This window comes from Oratosquilla oratoria, chromosome 12, assembly GCF_046742065.1.
Source record: "Oratosquilla oratoria isolate Oo_2021 chromosome 12, ASM4674206v1, whole genome shotgun sequence".
Taxonomy (NCBI): domain Eukaryota; kingdom Metazoa; phylum Arthropoda; class Malacostraca; order Stomatopoda; family Squillidae; genus Oratosquilla; species Oratosquilla oratoria.
This window is the reverse complement of record NC_134788.1, coordinates 49,778,387-49,799,248: the sequence shown is the minus strand read 5'-3', so window position 1 is coordinate 49,799,248 and position 20,862 is coordinate 49,778,387. Positions and strand designations below refer to the sequence as shown.

At 37.0% G+C, this 20,862-nt stretch overlaps 2 protein-coding genes across 11 annotated transcripts in view; one reads left to right on the top strand and one right to left on the bottom strand.

Annotated features, from left to right (window-relative positions):
- Positions 1-17,444, bottom strand: part of Cwc25 (CWC25 spliceosome associated protein homolog) — a 34,835-nt gene extending 17,391 nt beyond the window's left edge. Inside the window, exons 1-3 of the mRNA XM_076195867.1 lie at positions 17,294-17,444; positions 4,357-4,566; positions 1,480-1,648 (exon numbers count right to left, since the gene is read on the bottom strand). Coding sequence (XP_076051982.1) covers positions 1,480-1,648; positions 4,357-4,566; positions 17,294-17,311 — 397 coding nt within the window. The 5' untranslated portion in view covers positions 17,312-17,444. The remainder of the gene's footprint in view (positions 1-1,479; positions 1,649-4,356; positions 4,567-17,293) is intronic.
- A 530-nt stretch (positions 17,445-17,974) lies between these two features.
- Positions 17,975-20,862, top strand: part of LOC143031696 (arfaptin-2-like) — a 37,324-nt gene continuing 34,436 nt past the window's right edge. For 4 of the 10 annotated variants that reach the window (XM_076195864.1, XM_076195860.1, XM_076195859.1 and 1 more), the window contains exon 1: positions 18,173-18,539. In XM_076195864.1, coding sequence (XP_076051979.1) covers positions 18,498-18,539 — 42 coding nt within the window. In that variant the 5' untranslated portion in view covers positions 18,173-18,497. Of the gene's footprint in view, positions 18,071-18,169; positions 18,540-20,597; positions 20,763-20,862 lie in introns of those variants that run through there. The other 6 variants (XM_076195862.1, XM_076195861.1, XR_012967020.1 and 3 more) reach the window with 6 other exon arrangements.

The window sequence follows — 20,862 nt, the reverse complement described above, 5'->3', positions numbered from 1 at the left end:
TTTGGTGTTTTATGATTTTTTGTTTTATTTGACCAAATGACAAGACATCTTGTCATCGGAGTTGAATGGGTTAAATTCGTGTGTTGTGTCCATGCACTTTGACCTGGCTACTGACAAGGCCTTTGGTATATCTTAACCATCAAGTCTTATGTTTTCTGCTAAGTCTTTATGTAATTTCTATTATTTTCATGTCTTAAGGCGTAAGTTGAAAACCTTACGCTTTTCCCCCCACATGCGATGTGTTTTTTAATGTGATTGTTTTAAACAATTTGAAATAAATTCCCCATTTTCAAGTGATACTGTATGAGCACCGCAAAATGAAAAAGAGTGCTGTTTAGAACCCTTGTAAACAGTAGTTTTTCATTATGTGGCGTTCATACTGTGTCATGTGTTTACAATGTTTTCATTCTGCATTTGTTTTGAAACATAAATATTGAATGACAAAAAAAAAGTCTTATGGTTTAATTACCATCTTATACACAAACTTATGGTCTCTAACACAAAATCTTTTTCATTATGTGGTGTTCATACTGTGCCATGTGTTTACATTGTGTTTTCATTCTGCATTTGTTTTGAAACATAAATATTGAATGACAAAAAAAAAAAAAAAAGTTTTATGATTTAATTACTGTTTTATACACAATCTTATTCTAATCCAAATTCTTTTTCATTATTTGGTGTTTATACTGTGCCATGTGTTTAAAGTGTGTTTTCATTCTGCATTTGTTTTGAAACAAATATTGAATGACAAAAAAAAACATGGTCTTCTTATGGTTTAATTACCATTTTATACACAAACTTATGGTCTCTACTGACTATTTATAGAATTATGAAAGGAATGGAAGTCCTAGATAGAGATGATTTATTAAGGTGGGACAAGAAAAAAACAAGAGGACATGAAAAGCTCAAAAAGGATAGTTATAAAAGAGATCTAAGAATAGCTTCCGACACAGAGTGGTGGATATCTGAAAGAAATCAGATAAGGCAATAGTGTGTACAAATAGTATTCAATAACTTAACCCATTCAACTCCGATGACAAGATGTCTTGTCATTTGGTCAAATAAAACAAAAAATCATAAAACACCAAAATGTTTGATCAAACACCAGAAAAAATATGACGTCAATCCTCGCTTCGCTCGCAGCGAAGCGAGGACTGACGTCATATTTTTTCTGGTGTTTGATCAAACATTTTGGTGTTTTATGATTTTTTGTTTTATTTGACCAAATGACAAGACATCTTGTCATCGGAGTTGAATGGGTTAAGAACAAACTTGATGCTGAAAGATACAAAGACGGGTCACTACGAGCACAGCTCCCTTCCCGTATAATACAACTAGGTAAAATAATGCAAAATCTTATAGCAAGACACCACAGTAGCTTGACAGGTAAGGTATATACATAATGTGTATGTATGCCAAGAGCAACACCCCCCTTGCCTTCTCTACAGAAAAAAAAAAAAAAAAGACACTACGACCCACCATGTTCGATGGTATAGCTCGACTTGACGGACGTTTCTGCCGCACCCTCTCCTTCCCCGTCTTCCTGTCCTGTGGCCTCCTCCTGCTCTTCCTTCACCAGTTGGTCGAGGGCGGCATCCACTTTTCGGCCCAGCAGGTACTCCTCTCGGCTCACCAAGCTGCCTGGACCCTGAGGAATGCGAGTTACACGCTAAGATCTGTCATCTCTCGTCCACAGACGAAAGATTTTATTTCTCTCTTCAATACAACTATGAGGAATATCAATGATTTCCTACAATCAATTTATTATAATTATTATCATTTTTCTTAAAGCATCCAAAAATACATAAACCTGTGAAGTGCTAATATTAAGGAAAACAAAAAAACACTGAAACCTTCATCATCATTTTTCTCACAAAACATTATGCATAGACAATTATCTCATCGGTTATCTTCAAAACTACGTATATCTCCAATATTTGGAGGAAAAAAAAAAAAAAAAAAAATCATCAATTCCACATCGAGCAAACTACGTGTTGCAACATTCTTTACGGATGTCACCCTGGCTGAGAACGGGTAAGTTGATGAATGGAATAAACTTCCTGCAGAGGCAGTGTAATGTTGTTCAGATCAAAGCTTTAAGAATCATTTAGAAAAACACCTAAGCAAGATGCTGTAATGACTATAATTTATTCTATAGCATTTGTTTTGTGTTCATTTGTCTGTTTATTTTTATTTGCTTGATTCACATTTATTATTAGTTATATGTCAATTCATTATTATTTACTATTTACCTGTTTGTTTATTATTTAACTATACACTACGCATTTATTTATTTTATTATTTATATTATTTATTTAACATTATAATTTTTTCCACATCTGACCTAGTTATGGACCAAAAGGTCTCCTGTCGGCAGTAATGTTGCTTGGGCACAACAGAAACACGGACTGGAAATGAAGCATTTATTCCTGATTTTCATATACGGACTTTTTCAAACGAATGACCACCATGCAGAATTTATATATACGCTTGGTAGCTCATGGAGGTATGCAAGCATGGCGCGCTGTGCTCTGATTGGTCCGTTGAGATGCCCGAGACAGCCAATCATGAAGCGCTATGCTCGCTGAGTTTTTTTTCCCAGGTGAAGCTGCCAGCATTACTCTTGATGTTGGGACGGGTATTGATGTATGCAGCTTCTACGGATTTCCTGGTCTTCTTAGCCATACCTTCGTGTAATACATTTGCCGTGTCTAAGCAAATTTTCACTGGATTTCATTAATAAAAAAAAATAATAATAATAAAATAAAAATCTATCTATATACTAAGGGTTTCTTCCCCCCCTGATACGGGGGGTAGCCAAGTCGAAGACACGCACCGCCTCCCACCTTCTCTTCTTAGCTCCTCATGGATGACGGGTCATCCGTCTTCTGACACGGGCAGGAGGCAAGACACTGCACATCCACAGCAGCGCCAGCCGCTTCATTTACGCAGCATCCCTCCCTCCTCGTCCCCTCAAGTGACGGAGCAGACGAGGAGAAATCCCTTTTCATCCATACAAGCGTTCTCCACTCCCACTTCAAAATTATTGAGGACATAAATTATGCAGTCAACATCCAATACGGGTGACATATAATATTCCTTGTGTGTTGTATGTGCATATTTGTAATATTGTTTATTTATTAGTGTATATTTAATGTATTATTGTGCGAACCAAGTGTTCATGTTAATTAAGCGTGTATGCTTTTCCCGCCAAGTCTGAGATTGGTGGCGTGGCTTGGCATCAGAGTCAGTCTCGGTTCTGTTTACAAAGCAACTGCACGCTTGTTTTCATAGTGATTTATCACACTGTCATTAATACAGTATTTTGCATTGTTGATTTTGGTTTTATTGGCCGCCCTGATACAACTGTACGGGTGACACCGGGTCGAATTGTGCACTGACTGACCACTGTAGTTCCTGAACCCTTTGTTAAAGAGATGGTATTCCGTACGGTTCAAGTGGTGGCCAGTAAGGAGCCTACACCAGAAGGTGCCAAGCAGCTGGGACTAAAGCCGTCACCTTTCCCCTTTTAGGCGCTTTAGGGACTGTTGCGGAGCCGGTAACAGTTGCTGCTGAGAATAGGAGACAAGTGTGGGCTTTGAACCCACAACTAAGCGAATGTCAAACCAGCATATGTTGCCGTGGCCGCCAGAAGAAATGTTGGATTGATGTTTGATGGCTTACATTCTTTTTTGGTAGCGTAGTCGTTCCTCGAGGTGTAGAAACCAAGTACAATGGACAAGTGCCGGTTGAGAAAAAGTGGCTGGTCGTTCCTTTGCTTTATTGGCGATTTGTCCAGGATGTGTCATGCTACAGGCCTGATGACTGGGTCTTATAAAGGGGAACTCAGATGAGTTGCCAACAAGGAAATACATACAATAATTTAAATTACATGGGGCCAATTTCGCCTGACTAGAGTTGAACTAAAGCTCAAATAGTTGCTAATACATAAATTTAATCCTAATTATGTATATATAAAATCTATGTCCAAGTGGACATTGGAAAAGAAATAATGATCAATACTGCAGTCTGTGGTATCATGTTTCGACTGTCGAAACGGCAGCGTGGGCAGGTTGGTAACCCGGAGATAATTGCTCTCTGACCATGCTTGACCTGAGAGATGAGATCTTGAGTGGGGCCAGTACCACCAAACTCTTCATCCGTGTGCGTCTGTATGCATTAGTGCTAGCTGGTATGCATATGTGTGTGCAACACACGCCTCCAACTGTGCCACCCGTGAAGTGAAAGACATAGTTATAACCGACCTTATTTCGTCGAGGGAACTCCAACCTCGACGAAAAAAACAAAATCAAGATTGTCCCGTACATAACCGTGCGACTGAGGTCTTATACGTACCTTGTACATCCAGTCCAGTTTGGTGTTACCGCTCTTGGCGATCGTCCCGGACATTTCGGCCGTGTTCCGCAGGGCCTCCCGCTCCCTCTCCTCCTTCAGCTCCTGCTGCAACTCGGCCACCTTGCGGTCCTCGGCGGCCTTCTCCTGCTCCGCCTTCCACACCCGCTCCTGGTTCTTCATGGTGCTCGGGTGCCATGATTTCTTCAAGTTCTGTTATGCGGAACAGAAACCCATAAGTGAGCGAAACGTCATCGTATACCCATTAAACTCCGATGACAAGATGTCTTGTCATTTGGTCAAATAAAACAAAAAATCATAAAACACCAAAATGTTTGATCAAACACCAGAAAAAAATGTCATCGGAGTTTAATGGGTTAAGACAGCAGGGCAGGACTAGTAGTAATGGATTTGATTTGGAAAAAATTAGCTTTTAGGAGGAAATACAGTGGTATTTCTATTTACGCGATTAATCCGTTCTGTACGCCTCCGCGTAAATAGAAATTCGCGTAAATGGAAACAAGGCACAAACAGTACAATACTAAGGGAGAGGCGCCGAAAGAAGGCCCAGTCGTGCACACAACAAAGATGGCAGGAGGACAGCGCGTGAATGGTGACGTCAGCAAGATGGCGGCACGGGATTTGATTTTCCGCGCAGTAATGAACACCAACGTGCCCGCGTAAATAGCAACAACATTTTCCCCATAATTTGACCGCGTAAACAGAAATTCGCGTACATAAGGGCACGCGTAAGTAGAGGTACCACTGTTGGCAAGAACGGGTTTACTAATATCTGTCAACGAAGGAAATACATTTAGTAACAAATGGTTCTTAGGTTAGATAACTTTATGGATACGGATGATGGGTGGAAATGGACACAGAACTGGATAGTGTAGGCCATGGGGTCTCATGCAGTCACCTTCATTCTTCTATTGTACAAATCAGTGTGGTGGAACCACAAATATACCACCTACCATACCCATACCACCTGCTGTTATCTACCACAGCAATGCAAGTACAGTACATGAGTACAATATACATTAATAGTCATTGTCTAGTTAATAAATGAACGATTCTTAATACCGGTGTTGGCACACTATGCATTTTTCGCTAGGATGCTAGCTGCTTTTGGTACTTCCTTTGAATAAAAATTATTTCGTTAACGATCTTTTGTTTTTCAAATTCTCAACGGTCAAATTAATCTTGTGTCCGAGAAGCTGAACAACGAATTAAGAGAAGTTAAACCTAGTATACGAACCTAATTAGACACAAAAATTACTTGGGATGTTCTTACGAAAGCCTAGAATATTGCAACCGATGTCGTTCCTACTCAAACGAAGTAGCAAAAGCGAGTAGCATGCTAGCCTAGTGTGCCGCCACCGGGTCCGTTTTGCTCGGTGTGATTACATAAATGATCGCTCAACGAAGATCGTTCATGGCTCAATGATATTCGTCCAACGATTGTCCAAAGCACTTTTTTATTAATTTATTTTAAATGGGGCTGTTTTGGTTCGAAATTCAAACTTCAAGTTCGATAATAATTTCAACCGAACACGATAACACAATAGGATGGGCGTCAACTCCCATCAGATGTGTTAAGCGAATAATAATTAATTATATAGAGTCGACAATGGTGGATGACGCGCATCTAAATAAATAAATAAATTATATATATATATATATATATATATATATATATATATATATATATATATATATATATATATATATATAATACTATATTATATTTATTTATCTATTTGAGGACAGAAAGAAAACGGAAACACGAAAGAGCTTGGAGTTTTATCGACATTTCGACACCTGGTATTTTTCAATGTGCTTCCGTTTCCTCTCTGTCAAATTTGTCACGCTGAATAATTATATATATATATATATATATATATAATATTAAAATCAGTAAATAAATATAAGTAAGGTATGTCCTTGTTCTCGTAATTAAAACTCGTGACTACAGAAGACGGGTGAATGGAGAAGGGTTGTGTATAGATCAACCCTGTGCAACCTGCGGCCCTCAGAGAGAGAGAGAGAGTTACCAATTAGAGCCCACCGAAAGTTTGAATAAATTCATATTCTTGCATACCAATTTCACCATATTTTTTCAATTTCGTTCACTAAGGTACAGATTTTAATTATATTAGAACAGAAAATAACATATTACTTGAACTTTTTCAATTATTAGATTGAGTGATCCTTGGCTCTTTCATTTGCTAATTAATAGTCAGGAAAATGTGTGTTTGATAATTCTTATGTTAATGATCCCAGTTAACCAATATTAAGTAATTATCTGTTTGTACATTATGATAATAAGGTACGGTAGCCTTTCATAAAATCAGTATCAAACTAATTATTTATCTTTATCAGTATAATCTCACATAATATATCTTCGTTTGGGAAAACAGGTTGCACACCCCTGGTATAGATGATGCTGATGCATAAGGGGGAGTGGGTGGGGGATGGGGGTGTGTGTGAGGGAGTATGTATGAGAAATAAATTGACGCAGCCCGAAAAGATTTCTCCCCGTCTTCTCCTTTTCTACATGAGGGAACGGATAGAGAGAGAAAGAGGGGGGGGGGGGGGTCGCCGATTTAATGAAGCGGCCTTGCTGTGGATGTGCTGTGTCTTGCGACACTGCTTCTGACCCAGGGCAGTGGGGGAGATGCAGGGATGACCCGTCATCCAGGAGGAGCCAAGATAAGAGGGAGGGAGGGAAGAGGGTGGAGGGGAGTGGAGTATGTTGGGAATGGCAGGGCTGTGGAGTCGGAGTCGGTAAAAATATAAAGACTCCGACTCCAGTTAAATTTACACTTTAAGGCCTTCGTTTAGTCTGCAGAGTTATGCAGTGCACACTTATTATAAGTAGATTATATAAAAAAAATTTATTATAAAATGTAATAAATCTCATCGTCTTATCTTCGTGGTCATTCCACTAAACCCCCAAAACGTCCTTGTGCAACGCTGGCTTTCAAATTTATACATAGACCGATAAACATCCAAAGTATTACCTGAATAAATTAAATAAACACCTCCGTTTTTACACCTTCTGTTGACACACAGTCACGGGAGCTGTAATACTCCTGTCAAGTTCCATATGCGTCGTTTCCATCACTGCTGTGTTGCCAAACAGTAGGATAATTATGATTTCAACTGCAGACTAACGCAATAATAATATCTCTTCTCTCCTTTCCCCTTCTTTGTCCCCTCTATACTTTTTAACATTGAATTATTGAAATAAGGATATTTAAATCAAGAGGTACATTATAATCTTTATTTACTGAATTTTCTTCAATATCCTTTCAAAAAATCTTTACTTCAGTAATAAAGTATTAATGAAGAGGTCATAGGAAAGCCACACTATAACATATATCTTTATTCTTTGATATAAACCAGTTATAATGATATAAGTTTAATCAAGATTGGAGCGTATGTGCGTTGTATAGGCTTTATAAAATATGTAGGCCATAATCAGTTAATTACATGAAGGAGTCGGAGTCGGTGGTGCCAAAAATTGAGGAGTCGGAGGTTTTGTGTTCAGACTCCACAGCCCTGGGCAATGTTTTTTATGCATTTGTTTTTTTGGCTACCTCCCTTGTAAGGAGGAAAAAGCCTTTGGTATATATGTATCCATTTATTTTTATTGTTTATTTATTTATTTTTTGTTCTCCGCCGTGTTCATTTGCTAAATATGTAAGAGTTCAGTTATTTCAAACAAACTTTCTTTGGTCACGTGACGAGACGTGTCATGTCGATGCCTATTGTCTTTATACCGAAAATTCAGATTTTTCTGTCTTACTGCATAGCTTGTTTTCTTAAACTTTCCTCTTCTCATCCACATTTTCTCTAGCATTTCATTTTTGTTTTATGATTTGTTTTTCTTAGTTTGAAAACAGGAAAACTCTAATTGTTGTCTTCCTAAAATTATTTGGGTACGCGTGTGGGGGTCCCGTCTCCCAGTCTCTAAATGAAATTACAACTTTAACTCAATATCCTTGATTCCCAATGATCATATTTATATTTGAATTTCTTAAGCTGCTTCACGTAATATGTGTGTGTGTGTTTACTAATTGTATCTTACAGGAAAGGGAGCTATGCTCGTGGTGCACCGTCTCTGTATCTCGCCATATCTAATTTGCTCTTCAATTCGTGTATGGATTTTGCACACACTACTGTTTCGTCTAGTTTGTCCCATACGGCCACCATTTTGTTGGGGAAGCTGTTCTTTTTCAGGTCTCTTCTATAACTGTCCTGTTTGAGCTTCCTTCCAATATCCTCTTGTATTTCTCTTCCCGTTGAGGGAGGACGGGAGAGGACAGAGGACAGGGGTGAGTGGAGAATGGTTGTATATGGATGTTGTTGTGATAGCTTGAGGTGGAATGGGCGGGTGGGTGGGGGGTGTGGTTGTGTGTGTGAGCAAAAATTTGGACGCAGCCCGAAGGGGTTTCTCCCCGTCCTCTCATTTTATGCAATGGGGGGACGGAGAGGGGGGGTCGCCGATTTAATGAAGCGGCCTTGCTGTGGATGTGCTGTGTCTTGCGACACTGCTTCTGACCCAGGGCAGTGGACAAGGTGCAGGGATGACCCGTCATTCAGGAGGTGCTAAGATAAGAGGGAGGGTGGAGGGGTGTGGAGTGTATCCAGGGATGGAATGGGTGGGAATGATTTTATGCCTTTTTCTTTTTGGACACCCCCTTTGTAAGGGGGAAAAAGCCTTGGTATATGTATGTTTGTCAGGGGACATGTCCTTTGCGATGATTACTCTCAAGTCTTTTTCAGATCCCACTTTCTTTACTTCCTTGGCACCAATTTTATTCTGTCCTAATATAATTTTATTTTTTCTACTTTATCCAATTTCCATTATGCTAAATTTCTGCAAAGAAGCTAATGTAATATTCCACATCCTCGTCCATGCCATTCATATCAACAGCAAACAGTATCGGAGCTAATACTGATCCCTGTGGAACTCCACTAATCACCTCTTCCAAAGTACGCCTCTTATCTCTGAGCACTACTCTCATGTTTCTTCAAATTTTACGTTATGAGCAGCGTCGACGGTAATTGTAATATTAAATTCGAGGTTTGTGCGACAAATAATGGGTTATCGTTAATTGATAAATTAGGATCCAGGATGATTTACTAACAATTTTTGGAGGGAATAACATACATAATGTTCACAATGGTCTTGAATCACATGTTGGACTCGTGATCGTCAGCTATCACCCTCCCGGATGAGAGCTCACACACACACACACACACACACACATATATATATATATATATATATGACCCGATTTATGGGTAATGCTGTGACCTTACACACACACAACTTGCCCACCAGTGTTAAAGTACCGGCTCGCAGCGATGCTAAAATTATTTCAGCCCTGGGCGGGAATCGAACTTGGACTGCTGGATTAGCGGTTGCAAACGGTATCACTGCACCTCCGAGATGGATAGACTTACACTGAGCAAGACTCGCAGTAATGGGTAAGGATGACAGGTAGTAAGAGACATGGAACTACCTAGTGTAGGCCTTAGGGTCTGGCGTAGTCTCCTTAAGAATCATTGACCAGTAGATTTACAGGTTCAGAGATAAACGAGACCTTAGAGGTTATCTAATCTCTCCCAATATCTAATCAAATCTAGTTTACAAAGGACAGGCAAGTCAAAATGCATTTTGTCGTTGACCACAGAGAAGAATAAAAGTTAAAAATATATCCAAAATACAACGACGTTTACAATGAGAAACTGATCGACATTCCACTATCAGGTATTTTTCCATAAGGGATCCAAGAAAACTTAGGGAATCTTGTTTATTATATTATTCTTTCCTTTTATTATTATTTTTTTGTTATTTATATTTTCATTTTTATTATTTATAACTGTTATTATTACTACTTTTTTATATTAATGCAGAGTTGGTGAGCGAGGCGGAGGAATACATCATCATGCGATAGACCGAGAAAAATAGCGCTATTTTGGATTCTATTACTCAGGAGTATCCCCAGTATTTTTTATGGAATGAGGCACAATTAAATATATCATACATATATGGTTAATAAGATAGGTTCTTATCAAGATGCCCACTTCAAATCGACTGCATAGGCATGTATACTATCTACATGAATTACATGTCGACTCTCATCAATCATACAGATATTCTACAACTTGAAAATCTAATGAGAGACTTGACGACCGGCAAAGTGAAAAATAAACCATGGAAAGCGCTTAATGAGTTCATAGATGGAAATCTTTCTAGATTCTAGAACTACTGACCATTATTTCTCATCTAGTATAGGTTAGTTACGAACACACTTCTATAACAGCCATTTCCTAACATCAATTGTTACCAGCGACGACATCAATGAGTACCAATATAATACAAGTACTTTAATGTATTACCACACACTCCCGACTTCGTTGGTCTGCATTTAACGAATGTCTAGACTGATAAAGAGAAATGTATAATTCATTCGATTTAGACCAAAAGGTCTCCAGTCGATATGCTCTAACCTTTGCAATTTATAAATTCAGCTAAAACAGTTAAAAAGTGTTAACTTTGCTAATGGTACGAGCGATGTCGATATTTAATATATACATCCCCTCTCCATACCAATTACAATAATAATAATAATAATAATAATAATAATAACAACAATAATATATTACAATAAATATTTACAAAGAGAATTATTATTTTTCCAAGGCTCAAGGCTCTGGCTCAAGTATCTATCTTTACCACCAGATGCTCCTTACATATGCTTGAGGTTCTACTGGATAATTTGTAATTTTTGAAGAACAGTTGAAAAGATACGAGACAATAGACAAACAATATTAAGTGGATAATTGGGGATGTATTAACAATGGCGCATTTATATATAATTATATTTGATAGCTATTGTCACTGTACCTGACACAGGCACACAAAATGTATTATACATGCATACGACCATATTGCATTACCATACTAGATGCAACAACAGAAGTATTTTCCAAATACTTAATATTTGTTCTAGCTGCTGTCAGGTGATTTAATTCGTTCGCCTAGCTATTTTTTTTATGTAATGCCCTTTATGAATTCTTCTGTAGTTAACGACAGACGAGTCCATTCAGTAGAAGGGGGGTGTCCCCATGGCGAGACGACAACGCAAACTTCCCATGATGACAACGCACTAACCGAATTCTTTCTCATCTGATCCCTTGCAATGCACTAAATAATGTCTTATTTAATTTTTTTTTTTATAAATGTATTGACGTTGTTCGTACATTTGACCAGACGTGGTGATTATTTTACAAACGTCGCCAGAGCAATTGTAACTTAAGGATGGGACCAATTGAAAAAATTTCCATCTTAGGGATACACATCTCCATCTCTCCCTATGCTTCGTTTTCTATTTACATCTTCATCAGTTAATTTTGGGCCTCCAATAGTAAGCAGCAACCGACGTCCTCGCCCATGTTTTGGTCATTTTTGCGCCCAAAATTTGCAAGTGTGCGCGTGTGTCAAAAAGTATAGCCTTTGTTTTAAACGAAGAAAATCATTGTTAATATCATCATCATCATTATTAATTTTAGACTGCAAGCTCCTTGTCAAGATGGCCGACTCAAATGCCACGCAAGTGACCTACAAACCAGTCGACGCCGCCTCCAACTCAATACGCAGACGACATGACGTCACCGTCGTTATTACTCGGTCGATCGCATTTGAATGAAAATGTGTAACGGTGAATATTTTTCATAAAATATGAGCAACGATTATTTTTACTTGATCATCACAATTATCTCTAAAAATTAAAGGTTATTGCAATAACATATACTAATTCACTTTTTGGAAAATATGATACAAATGCGAAGCAAAAGTTCGATACGCAAACTGATTTTACAACTATTATAGTAGAAGACAACACAAAAGTAAAACTTGGCGGGAGAGTGCTTGTGCAGTGCACATGTACGCGCACGGCTTCAGCTAAATAGATTGGAAAGGAGTTATGTATAGACATGTTTTCAATCTGTTCCTATGACCTGTTCATACTTTTTATTTGCAAGGCTGGGAACCAATTTGGTCGCTGTATTTTTTTTTATTCTCTTAATCTTCATTTCACCAGCCCCAATAGACGACATCGCTTTCGTTGTGTCAGCAGTACGCCATGTCAGACCCGATTAAAAAAAAAAAAAAAAAAAAAAAAAAAAAAAAAAATAAAAAAAAAAATAATTTATCAATGTCTAACCCAACCTATGTAAGAATATAAACTTAAACCTATAAATTGACCTTAACTAACCAGACCCCAAAACTTGATTAACGGGAAAAAAAAAAAAAAAAAAAAAATCGACGACATAACTCACTACCCCCCCCCATCCTTCCATTACAGTGGAAACGGATAACTGAACGTCATAAATAATTCGACAAATTATCGTAATATTCAACTTCAATAGAACAACAGAAATTAATACTTTAATACAAGGATTAATTCAAGATTATTTAGCGATGAACGGTCACCTTTTCACAAATAAAATATTCATGTGAAAAGTATTTAAAATAATGTTTCCCGCCAAGTCATGCAGTGTATATTAATTTAAAATTAAGGCATCTATAATAAACGTTCGAACTTAAACGAAGAAAATGTCTTAGATTATATCTATTTCCTGACGTAATAGTGTTAATCTGCGCCGTTAGTGTTCCCTTTGAGCAAGGGCATGAATGCGTGTAAAATCACATTTCCCATAGGCTACAGACAATATGGGAGCTCTCATCCGAGAGGGGAGTTGCTGTCAATCACGAGTCCCGCACGTGATCCGAGACCATGTAAACGAATCACACACACATATATAAAGACTCAATCTATAGGTAATGCTGTGACCTCACACACAAAACTCCTTGCCCAGCATAGTTGGAGTACCGGCTCGCAGTGTAGCGATGCTGAAGCGATTTCAGTCCTGGGCGGGAATCGAACTCGGACCGCTGGATTAACGGTTGCGAAAGGTACCACTGCGCTGTCTAGCCGCGTGTATGTTGTTATCACACTGGGCGGCGACCGCTGAGAGTTCGTTGGAGTCAAAAACGACTTCGGTTACAAAATTCAAATTTTCAAATAATATTTCCGTTACATCTAGCGAAGCTGAAGATCGTAAATCTAGATACGAATGTTAGACATGCTGTTGAATTGTTCTTAGGGATGTCTAGATTTCTGTAAGTGAAATAATATTATAATTATACAAATGGAAGTTGGGGGTAGGATGTCATAGGAAAAATAGCCCAGCGTGATTACCCCCCGCCCCCACCATGGACAGGAGAAACGTGACAATCAATTCGTCGCAAATTGAATTGTTTCCCAGCGGGTCACCCCATCCCCACCCACTCCTGCACATTATTTATTAAATATTTGTTATCTATTTGTGTAAGTTTATTTTTTTTTTCTGGGTCAACAAATGTTACATGCAATTATGACGATAAATTGGGAATGCTTCTATCTGACATCTGTCTCCATAACCATCATTTATAACTCTCCTGCCATCTGTGATATAAAAATAAACTATATATATATATATGTAATACCTGCCTCACTCATGACTAATTCTATCCACATTGCACAACTTTATTAGATGTTGAAAGTATACAATGGGACATGAATATATATATATATATATATATATATATATATGTGTGTGTGTGTGTGTGTGTGTGCGTACACAAGTGTCGATTAACAAGCTCTGTCACTGGGACTTGAACCATTGGCTGTACAACCACTTACCACAAGGCAATGACGTTACCATTGTACCATGCCAGCTCTATAAAAGCAACAATCTAAAACTTGACCAGACCATTTCCAATGAAAACTCGCATTGTACGTAAATATGTACATACACATACCAACGTTTTTTCCCCCTTACGAGGGAGGTAGCCAAAAAACAAAGCCATAAAATCCACTCCCACCCATTCCATTCCTTGCATACTCCACTCCCCTCCACCCTCTTATCTTGGCTCCTCCTTGGCACATGGTATAGTACATAATCTTAATTTCATCAAGTCTTTACATATATATATATATATATATATACTGTATATATATATATATATATATAATACACACACGTATATATACATACTTGTTACATGCCCATTGTATAGAGAATAAATAAATATGCAATATAAGTAATTCTTAGTTCATCAAAAAATGTATGGTGCTACATAACTATTTAGATAAGCAGTTTGTATGAAAAATTAGTCTTAATTACAAAAATGCACACTTTTTTTCCCCTTCCTCTACGGCGACACAAGCTCCATTTTGAATTTCACGTATCAAATACAATGTTATTGCATGAAATTAATATATAATAAAATGATAATTAAATAATAAATAACAAAAACTATTATAATTATTACCTTGAATTTTGTCAACAAACAACATTACAATTATAGTTTGAATGAACATAAGAATGAAGGAGACTAAAAGAGACCATAAGGCCTACACTAAGCAGTTGCTGACAAGTCAATCGTAATAAACACTGTAAGGATGGAGCATTTATTTGTACGTCATTTCGCTCGTTACTGCAGGTTTTACAAGTACTTAGTCGTAATTCACCATCATGTGTATTATGTCTGCGCACTTGGAAAAGCTGTAACGGGTAAAACCTCGTACAAATAAATCCTCCGTCCTTACAAGGTGTTTGTTTCGATAGACATTTACGGTCCTTGCGACCTCCCGTCGAGATCTCTCTAGCACAAAGCGTGGGACTGTTGTCCGCGTTTGATTAAAGTGAGGACGTTTTTACGCCAACAGCTGGTAAGACAAGGAACATTTTCCTTTACATTTAGAAAATGAGAGAAAGAGCAACACAGACAAGGTCATCTTATTAAGACTACAGGTCAGGACTCATGGTAATGGGTTTAAATTGGACAAATTTAGATTTAAGAAAAAATTAGACAAGAACGGGTTTACCAACAAGGTGGTCAATGACTGCAATAGACTTCGTAACCACGCAGTGAGAGAAAATTAGATAACCTTATGGATAGGAATAAAAAGTGGTAATGGACATGGAACTGCCTAGTGTAGGCCTTATGGTCTCTTACAGTTTCCTTCATTATTATGTTCTTATGAGACAGAGAGATAGCGAGGGAAAGACCACAAAATGAGTACCAGTATATCAAGTATGTGTTAACAGAATTTGGAGTATTTTATAGGTACCCCGGAATCCGCGCGCGGCGCCACTGTCGATCATGTGTTGTTTTCATGGACAAATGTTGCGGCCCACTAGTTTTTGTTTAGTTCAATTTGAATGCTTCCCGCGCTTTGCGCATGCGCAAGATATTCAAATTACCTTGTTGTTTTGCAAGTGTAAGGCTAATTCTTGAAATAGAAACAATTTTTCAGCGACTTAAACGGAAATTTGGTTATCAAACTCGGCAACATAGTTTTCCGAGTAAAAATATTAAGGTAAGGAATGTCTAAACATAATTTTAAGTTACATAAACAAGTTTTTCAACCTATTTTCTCCCGGAATTGAGAAGCTTAATATCATTGACTTATTCGTGTTTGAGCTAAAGTCCCCGGAATTTAGCTATATCACCCATGAATCTGATGCGTCCAGTTCGCGTTCGATTTTGTTTACTATTACCATTGACAACCAAAATCACACAATGACGGTTTTTGCTCAAATGCATAATTTATATATAAAAAATAGCATATGGTTGCATTATTTGACCTATTTTCTTTAAAATGTGTGATTTCCATGTAGAATGATCGAAGAGAAGTTACGTTTTTATCCTCTACAAAATTATCAACCGGCAACCAACGTCATTGTTTGGGTTTCGTCGCCGTTGGTTGCCGGCTGATAATATTTCAGAGGATAAAAACGTAACTTCTCTTCGATCATTTTACGTGGAAATTATCCATTTTAAAGAAAATAGGTCAAATAATGCAACCATGTGCTATTTTTTATATATAAATTATGCATTTGAGCAAAAACCGTGATTGTGTGGTTTTGGTCGGCGTCGGTCGACTTCGGTCGGCGTTTAGCGACAGCTTCATGGTTGCCATGAAAAGGCAAATATGGTATGATGGAGATGTCTCACTTTGTTTTTGACATGCTCATGTGATTTGTTGATCCATAAAACCAAAGTATTCCGAATTTTAATAAAATTGGACCAGTGGTTTAGAGTTAATGTGTATTTCTTTACCGAAATCTTTACAAATTACCACCCTTAATTCTAACACTTTGTTATGGTAAAGTCGAGCCAAAAATGCGGGCTAAGAAAATAATTCAAAAAATCGTATCTCCCTTATTTTTCAAGCTATTTCAAAAATTTAAAAAGCATTTTGTTTCTAATAAAGTTGTCTTTCATATGCAACAATAATATAAAGGTTAATTTTTTTTTGAAAATTTTGTGGGGGTACCTATATTTGAAATAATAAAGTCAAGTGCTTCCGATATATGCACATAAAGTTATGGAAATGGTGTTCTGTAGATTGTAATTATCTTGTGATGAATAATGAATACAATCATACAATGATAAATATATGGAAAGCATTTTATGATTTTGATTTGCATACAAGTAGGCAGACATAACCAAATTTAACTACAAATGCGTAAAATGTAAAACTATCGTGAAATGTTGCCTGTCAAAACAGAATTAATGGAAAAAAATGCTAAGACAATGCTTGTTTAGTTGTTATTCCTACGTGTCGCGTGTTCCCTATCACTGGCAATTTCCAACATACTTGGGAACATGTCACCCCTTACTTGAGCACATAACCTTATAAATATACAAAACTATCTTACTACCAAACACGACAGACAACCGAATGTCATATTTTGATACGATATAATCATTTATTCTTCAATATGCTCTCAAACAGTCTGGAGAAAGTAAGTTCAGTGGCCATGAGAGTATTTATTTCTAAAGAAAAATAAGTTCTATTTGGATGCTCACCAGATCACCTCCACCCATTTTAGCACAATCATTTATGATTAAATCCTCTGTTGTGTAAAGTTGGAACTTGGAATGAGTCCAGTTACTTAATTAGCAAGTCACATTTTGTCCTACGTACGATAACACTAACACTTTCCACACCACAACAAACCTAACGTTGTTAAACACAGTATTGTAAATTTCGCTAAGTTTAAAATATTTAATCGCAGAAATAACCTCTTATCATTACACTTTCCAATATATATTTTTGTAAATTTGATGGTAATTATATTTAAGATAATAATCATTTATTAAATGAAATACATATTTTGAAAGGTGTCAAGCAAAATCTTGCTATTTTGACATATTGAATAATGTATATTCTGCAAGTTTTCCAACTAGTACATTACTGTTAAGTTAGTTAATTATGTATTGGGCCATACTATTGATATCTATTTTCAAAGACTGGATTATTTACTTTATTAACTTCCCTGTGGATTAAACGGCCTTTGCTATTTTTAGTTGCCAGTTTTCTACTTTGTATCATATATATTGACAAATCAACGTATGTATTCCGTGAATTTCAGAGTAATTTATGAGTGTTTTGATATATTTCTTTGTTTATGGTTATTTTTTTATATGGTGGAACACTTTATATACTGTGAAAAAAAATTAAAGCAATCTGGCAATTGGATGTAATACGCGGCATGTGACGTCATATCCAGACAGTTGTGTTTTGATGGCTAACGAGTAAAGCACGGTTGTGGAATAAATATTCGTATGCCTTAACATTTACAGGTAACATTCATAGAAATAATTGTTCTTAATAGAGTAAGAGCTGCTGTACTGTTGTTTTATGCTATTTGGCAACAACACTTTCGGAAGAGATAATAGCCGAGTTAATGCTTCCTGCAAATGATAACTAGAAGGTGAACTAATATTCCTGCTTCGAACAAATTCCTCAAAAATCACGAGTAATGCCCGTCACTGTGTTGGATTAACATAGATAATAAGACCTGACTCAGCATAAATGTTGTAATGGGATGCTCAGGCGTTGGTGTGTCTGGTTATATCTGAGTAAAGTCGAGAAGAATTTGGTGATTTGGCAATCTTCATGCTGTCGTTTGTTTGATTTTAAGTATAGGAAATATTTGTTCGCGATGTACAGATGTAAAGAAATTATTATGTCTATTTAAAGTGAAGTATCTATTTCTAAGTGGTCATCATGAAAAAGTTAATGAAATTTTACACAGCAAGTTTGACATTTGTAGGTATTGTTTTACTTAAATGCATGCAATGTGTATATAAATATATTTTTTAAGAGCTTATATTAATGCTACTGTCACTATAATAAGGTAATTGCAAGCTATCGATAAAAGTGCTAATAAAATATGACTAAGTATAACAATTGATGGAAAGGGCGGAGTGGAAATTGATGGAACAGAAGATCGGAAGGTTCTTGCTAGAATGTCAGGAATAAGTTAAGAATAAATTAGACTTAGAAAGACACTTATAATATTAATTTCCTGTGCTGTAGAAACGTATAGGGTTTGCATGTTGCAGAGATAAAAATCTATGCAACCTATTGTTAACAGTTTTATTTGTAACAGAGTTTCATTGAAATAAGATTAGAGGATTGTCATTTATTTGTGAACTGAAATGACCTTAATTTGAGAATATCTCGTTTACAAACATTCATAAACATACGGGTCAGAAACCACTTTTAAAAATGTAATTATACTTGATCAGATCGCTGCATTAACATAGCCCAATCAGGTGGCAGATGTCAAGGACGTCACAGCGATTTAAGGTCAGACAGTATATGGGTCTTTACGTGGGCGAAGGGTAGACGTAAAGTTTGACTTAATAAACCTTGTTCTCTGTTTGAGAAATAGGGATGAACAGTCATCCATGAGGAGCTAAGATGGGAGGGAGGAAAGGGCGGTGGATGCACAACTATGACTTGGCTACCTCCCTTGTAAGGAGGAAAAATCCCTTGAAGTATATAGAAAATATATAAGGAGAAAAATATGCCATAAATTAGGATTTTGCTGCTTTTGTATGTGAGGAAATGTACCATGCATTTAATTTTAAACCGTCCTCTTATTTTGTTGAACAAATACTGATCATAATAGTGATCTCGTTTTCTTCATCTTCTTTCCGAAAGTAGAGATTAAAAGTAGATATATGAGCTTTTTAAGATAAACATTAAATGAAACTGGAAATAGGCAATAACTGGTTTACTAATAGGGTAGTCAACTAATTGAATTTAGTAACCGTGTAGTGTGAGCAGAAACTATTGGTCGTTTTAACCCATTAAACTCCGATGACAAAATTCTTGTCATTTGGACAAATAAAACAAAAAATCATAAAACACCAAAATGTTTGATCAAAGACCAGAAAAATATGACGTCAGTCCTCGCGCGAAGCGAGGACTGACGTCATATTTTTCTGGTCTTTGATCAAACATTTTGGTGTTTTATGATTTTTTGTTTTATTTGTCCAAATGCCAAGAATCTTGTCATCGGAGTTTAATGGGTTAAGAAAACGTTAAACAATTTTATGGATGGGGATGATAGTTGGTAATGGACATGGAACTGCCTAGTGTAGACCTTATGGTCTCTTGCATTCTCCATTATGTTATTGTGTAAATCTATGGGAATTACTCTCCATGTTCCATTGGCACTAGCCTGCCACATAGGCAGCTTATGGAAAGTGGAGGTTTTGTCAAATGGACGTCATATAGAATCTCCTCCCAGTTGGCCATCTTCAAATCTTGTCAATATTCAGGAAAGATATTTATTTGATTTATAATTTTTATTTGATCTTTTATCTTGTTTATTTTCATTTATTTTTTATTTTATTATTTTTTAACCATTTTATCTTATTTATTTTATTTTTTATTTTATTATTTTTTATCTATTTTATCATATTTTATTTTTATTTATTTTTTTCATCTAAGGATAGCTGACCACCATTGACTAGTCTCCTATTACTACGAACCAGTGACAAACACGATCACACTCAAACATAGTACATTCAACACACTTGTGCACGCCTGACCCCCTTATATCCATTCCTCCGAATCCTCTCTCCTCCGAGAGGATGGAATCCAGCTGGCCTGGCTGCGGTGCGGTGCAGCCACCATCCAGGCCTGCTGAGCCACCAGAGTTGGCTGGTTGACCGCATCGCGGATAACCGCCCAGGACATAACACTTCACCCCATATTATACAACACATTATGGAAAGACTGCATCGTACACAATGACGCACATCAACAACAGTATACGCTCTGTAAGCGATTCATGGGAAAACCCCATTGCAGCTGTGGCATTCCTCGGAGAGGACTGCTCGACCACACACTCTAAGGAATGAAAACGGGAAGTAGAACGTTATTTCACGGATTTTTATTTGAATAACGGAAAGATTGAAGTTGCCATTGTGAAGAGGCGGCCAAGTCTGAGCACACCTTTACCTTCAACTCTTCAAGGTAAAGAAAATATAAAAATTGGAGTTCCGAGTATATTGCTTGGTTCCCATTTTAGTTGCCTTTACTGATACAAGACATGGTGGTGGTTAGGGATGTAGTG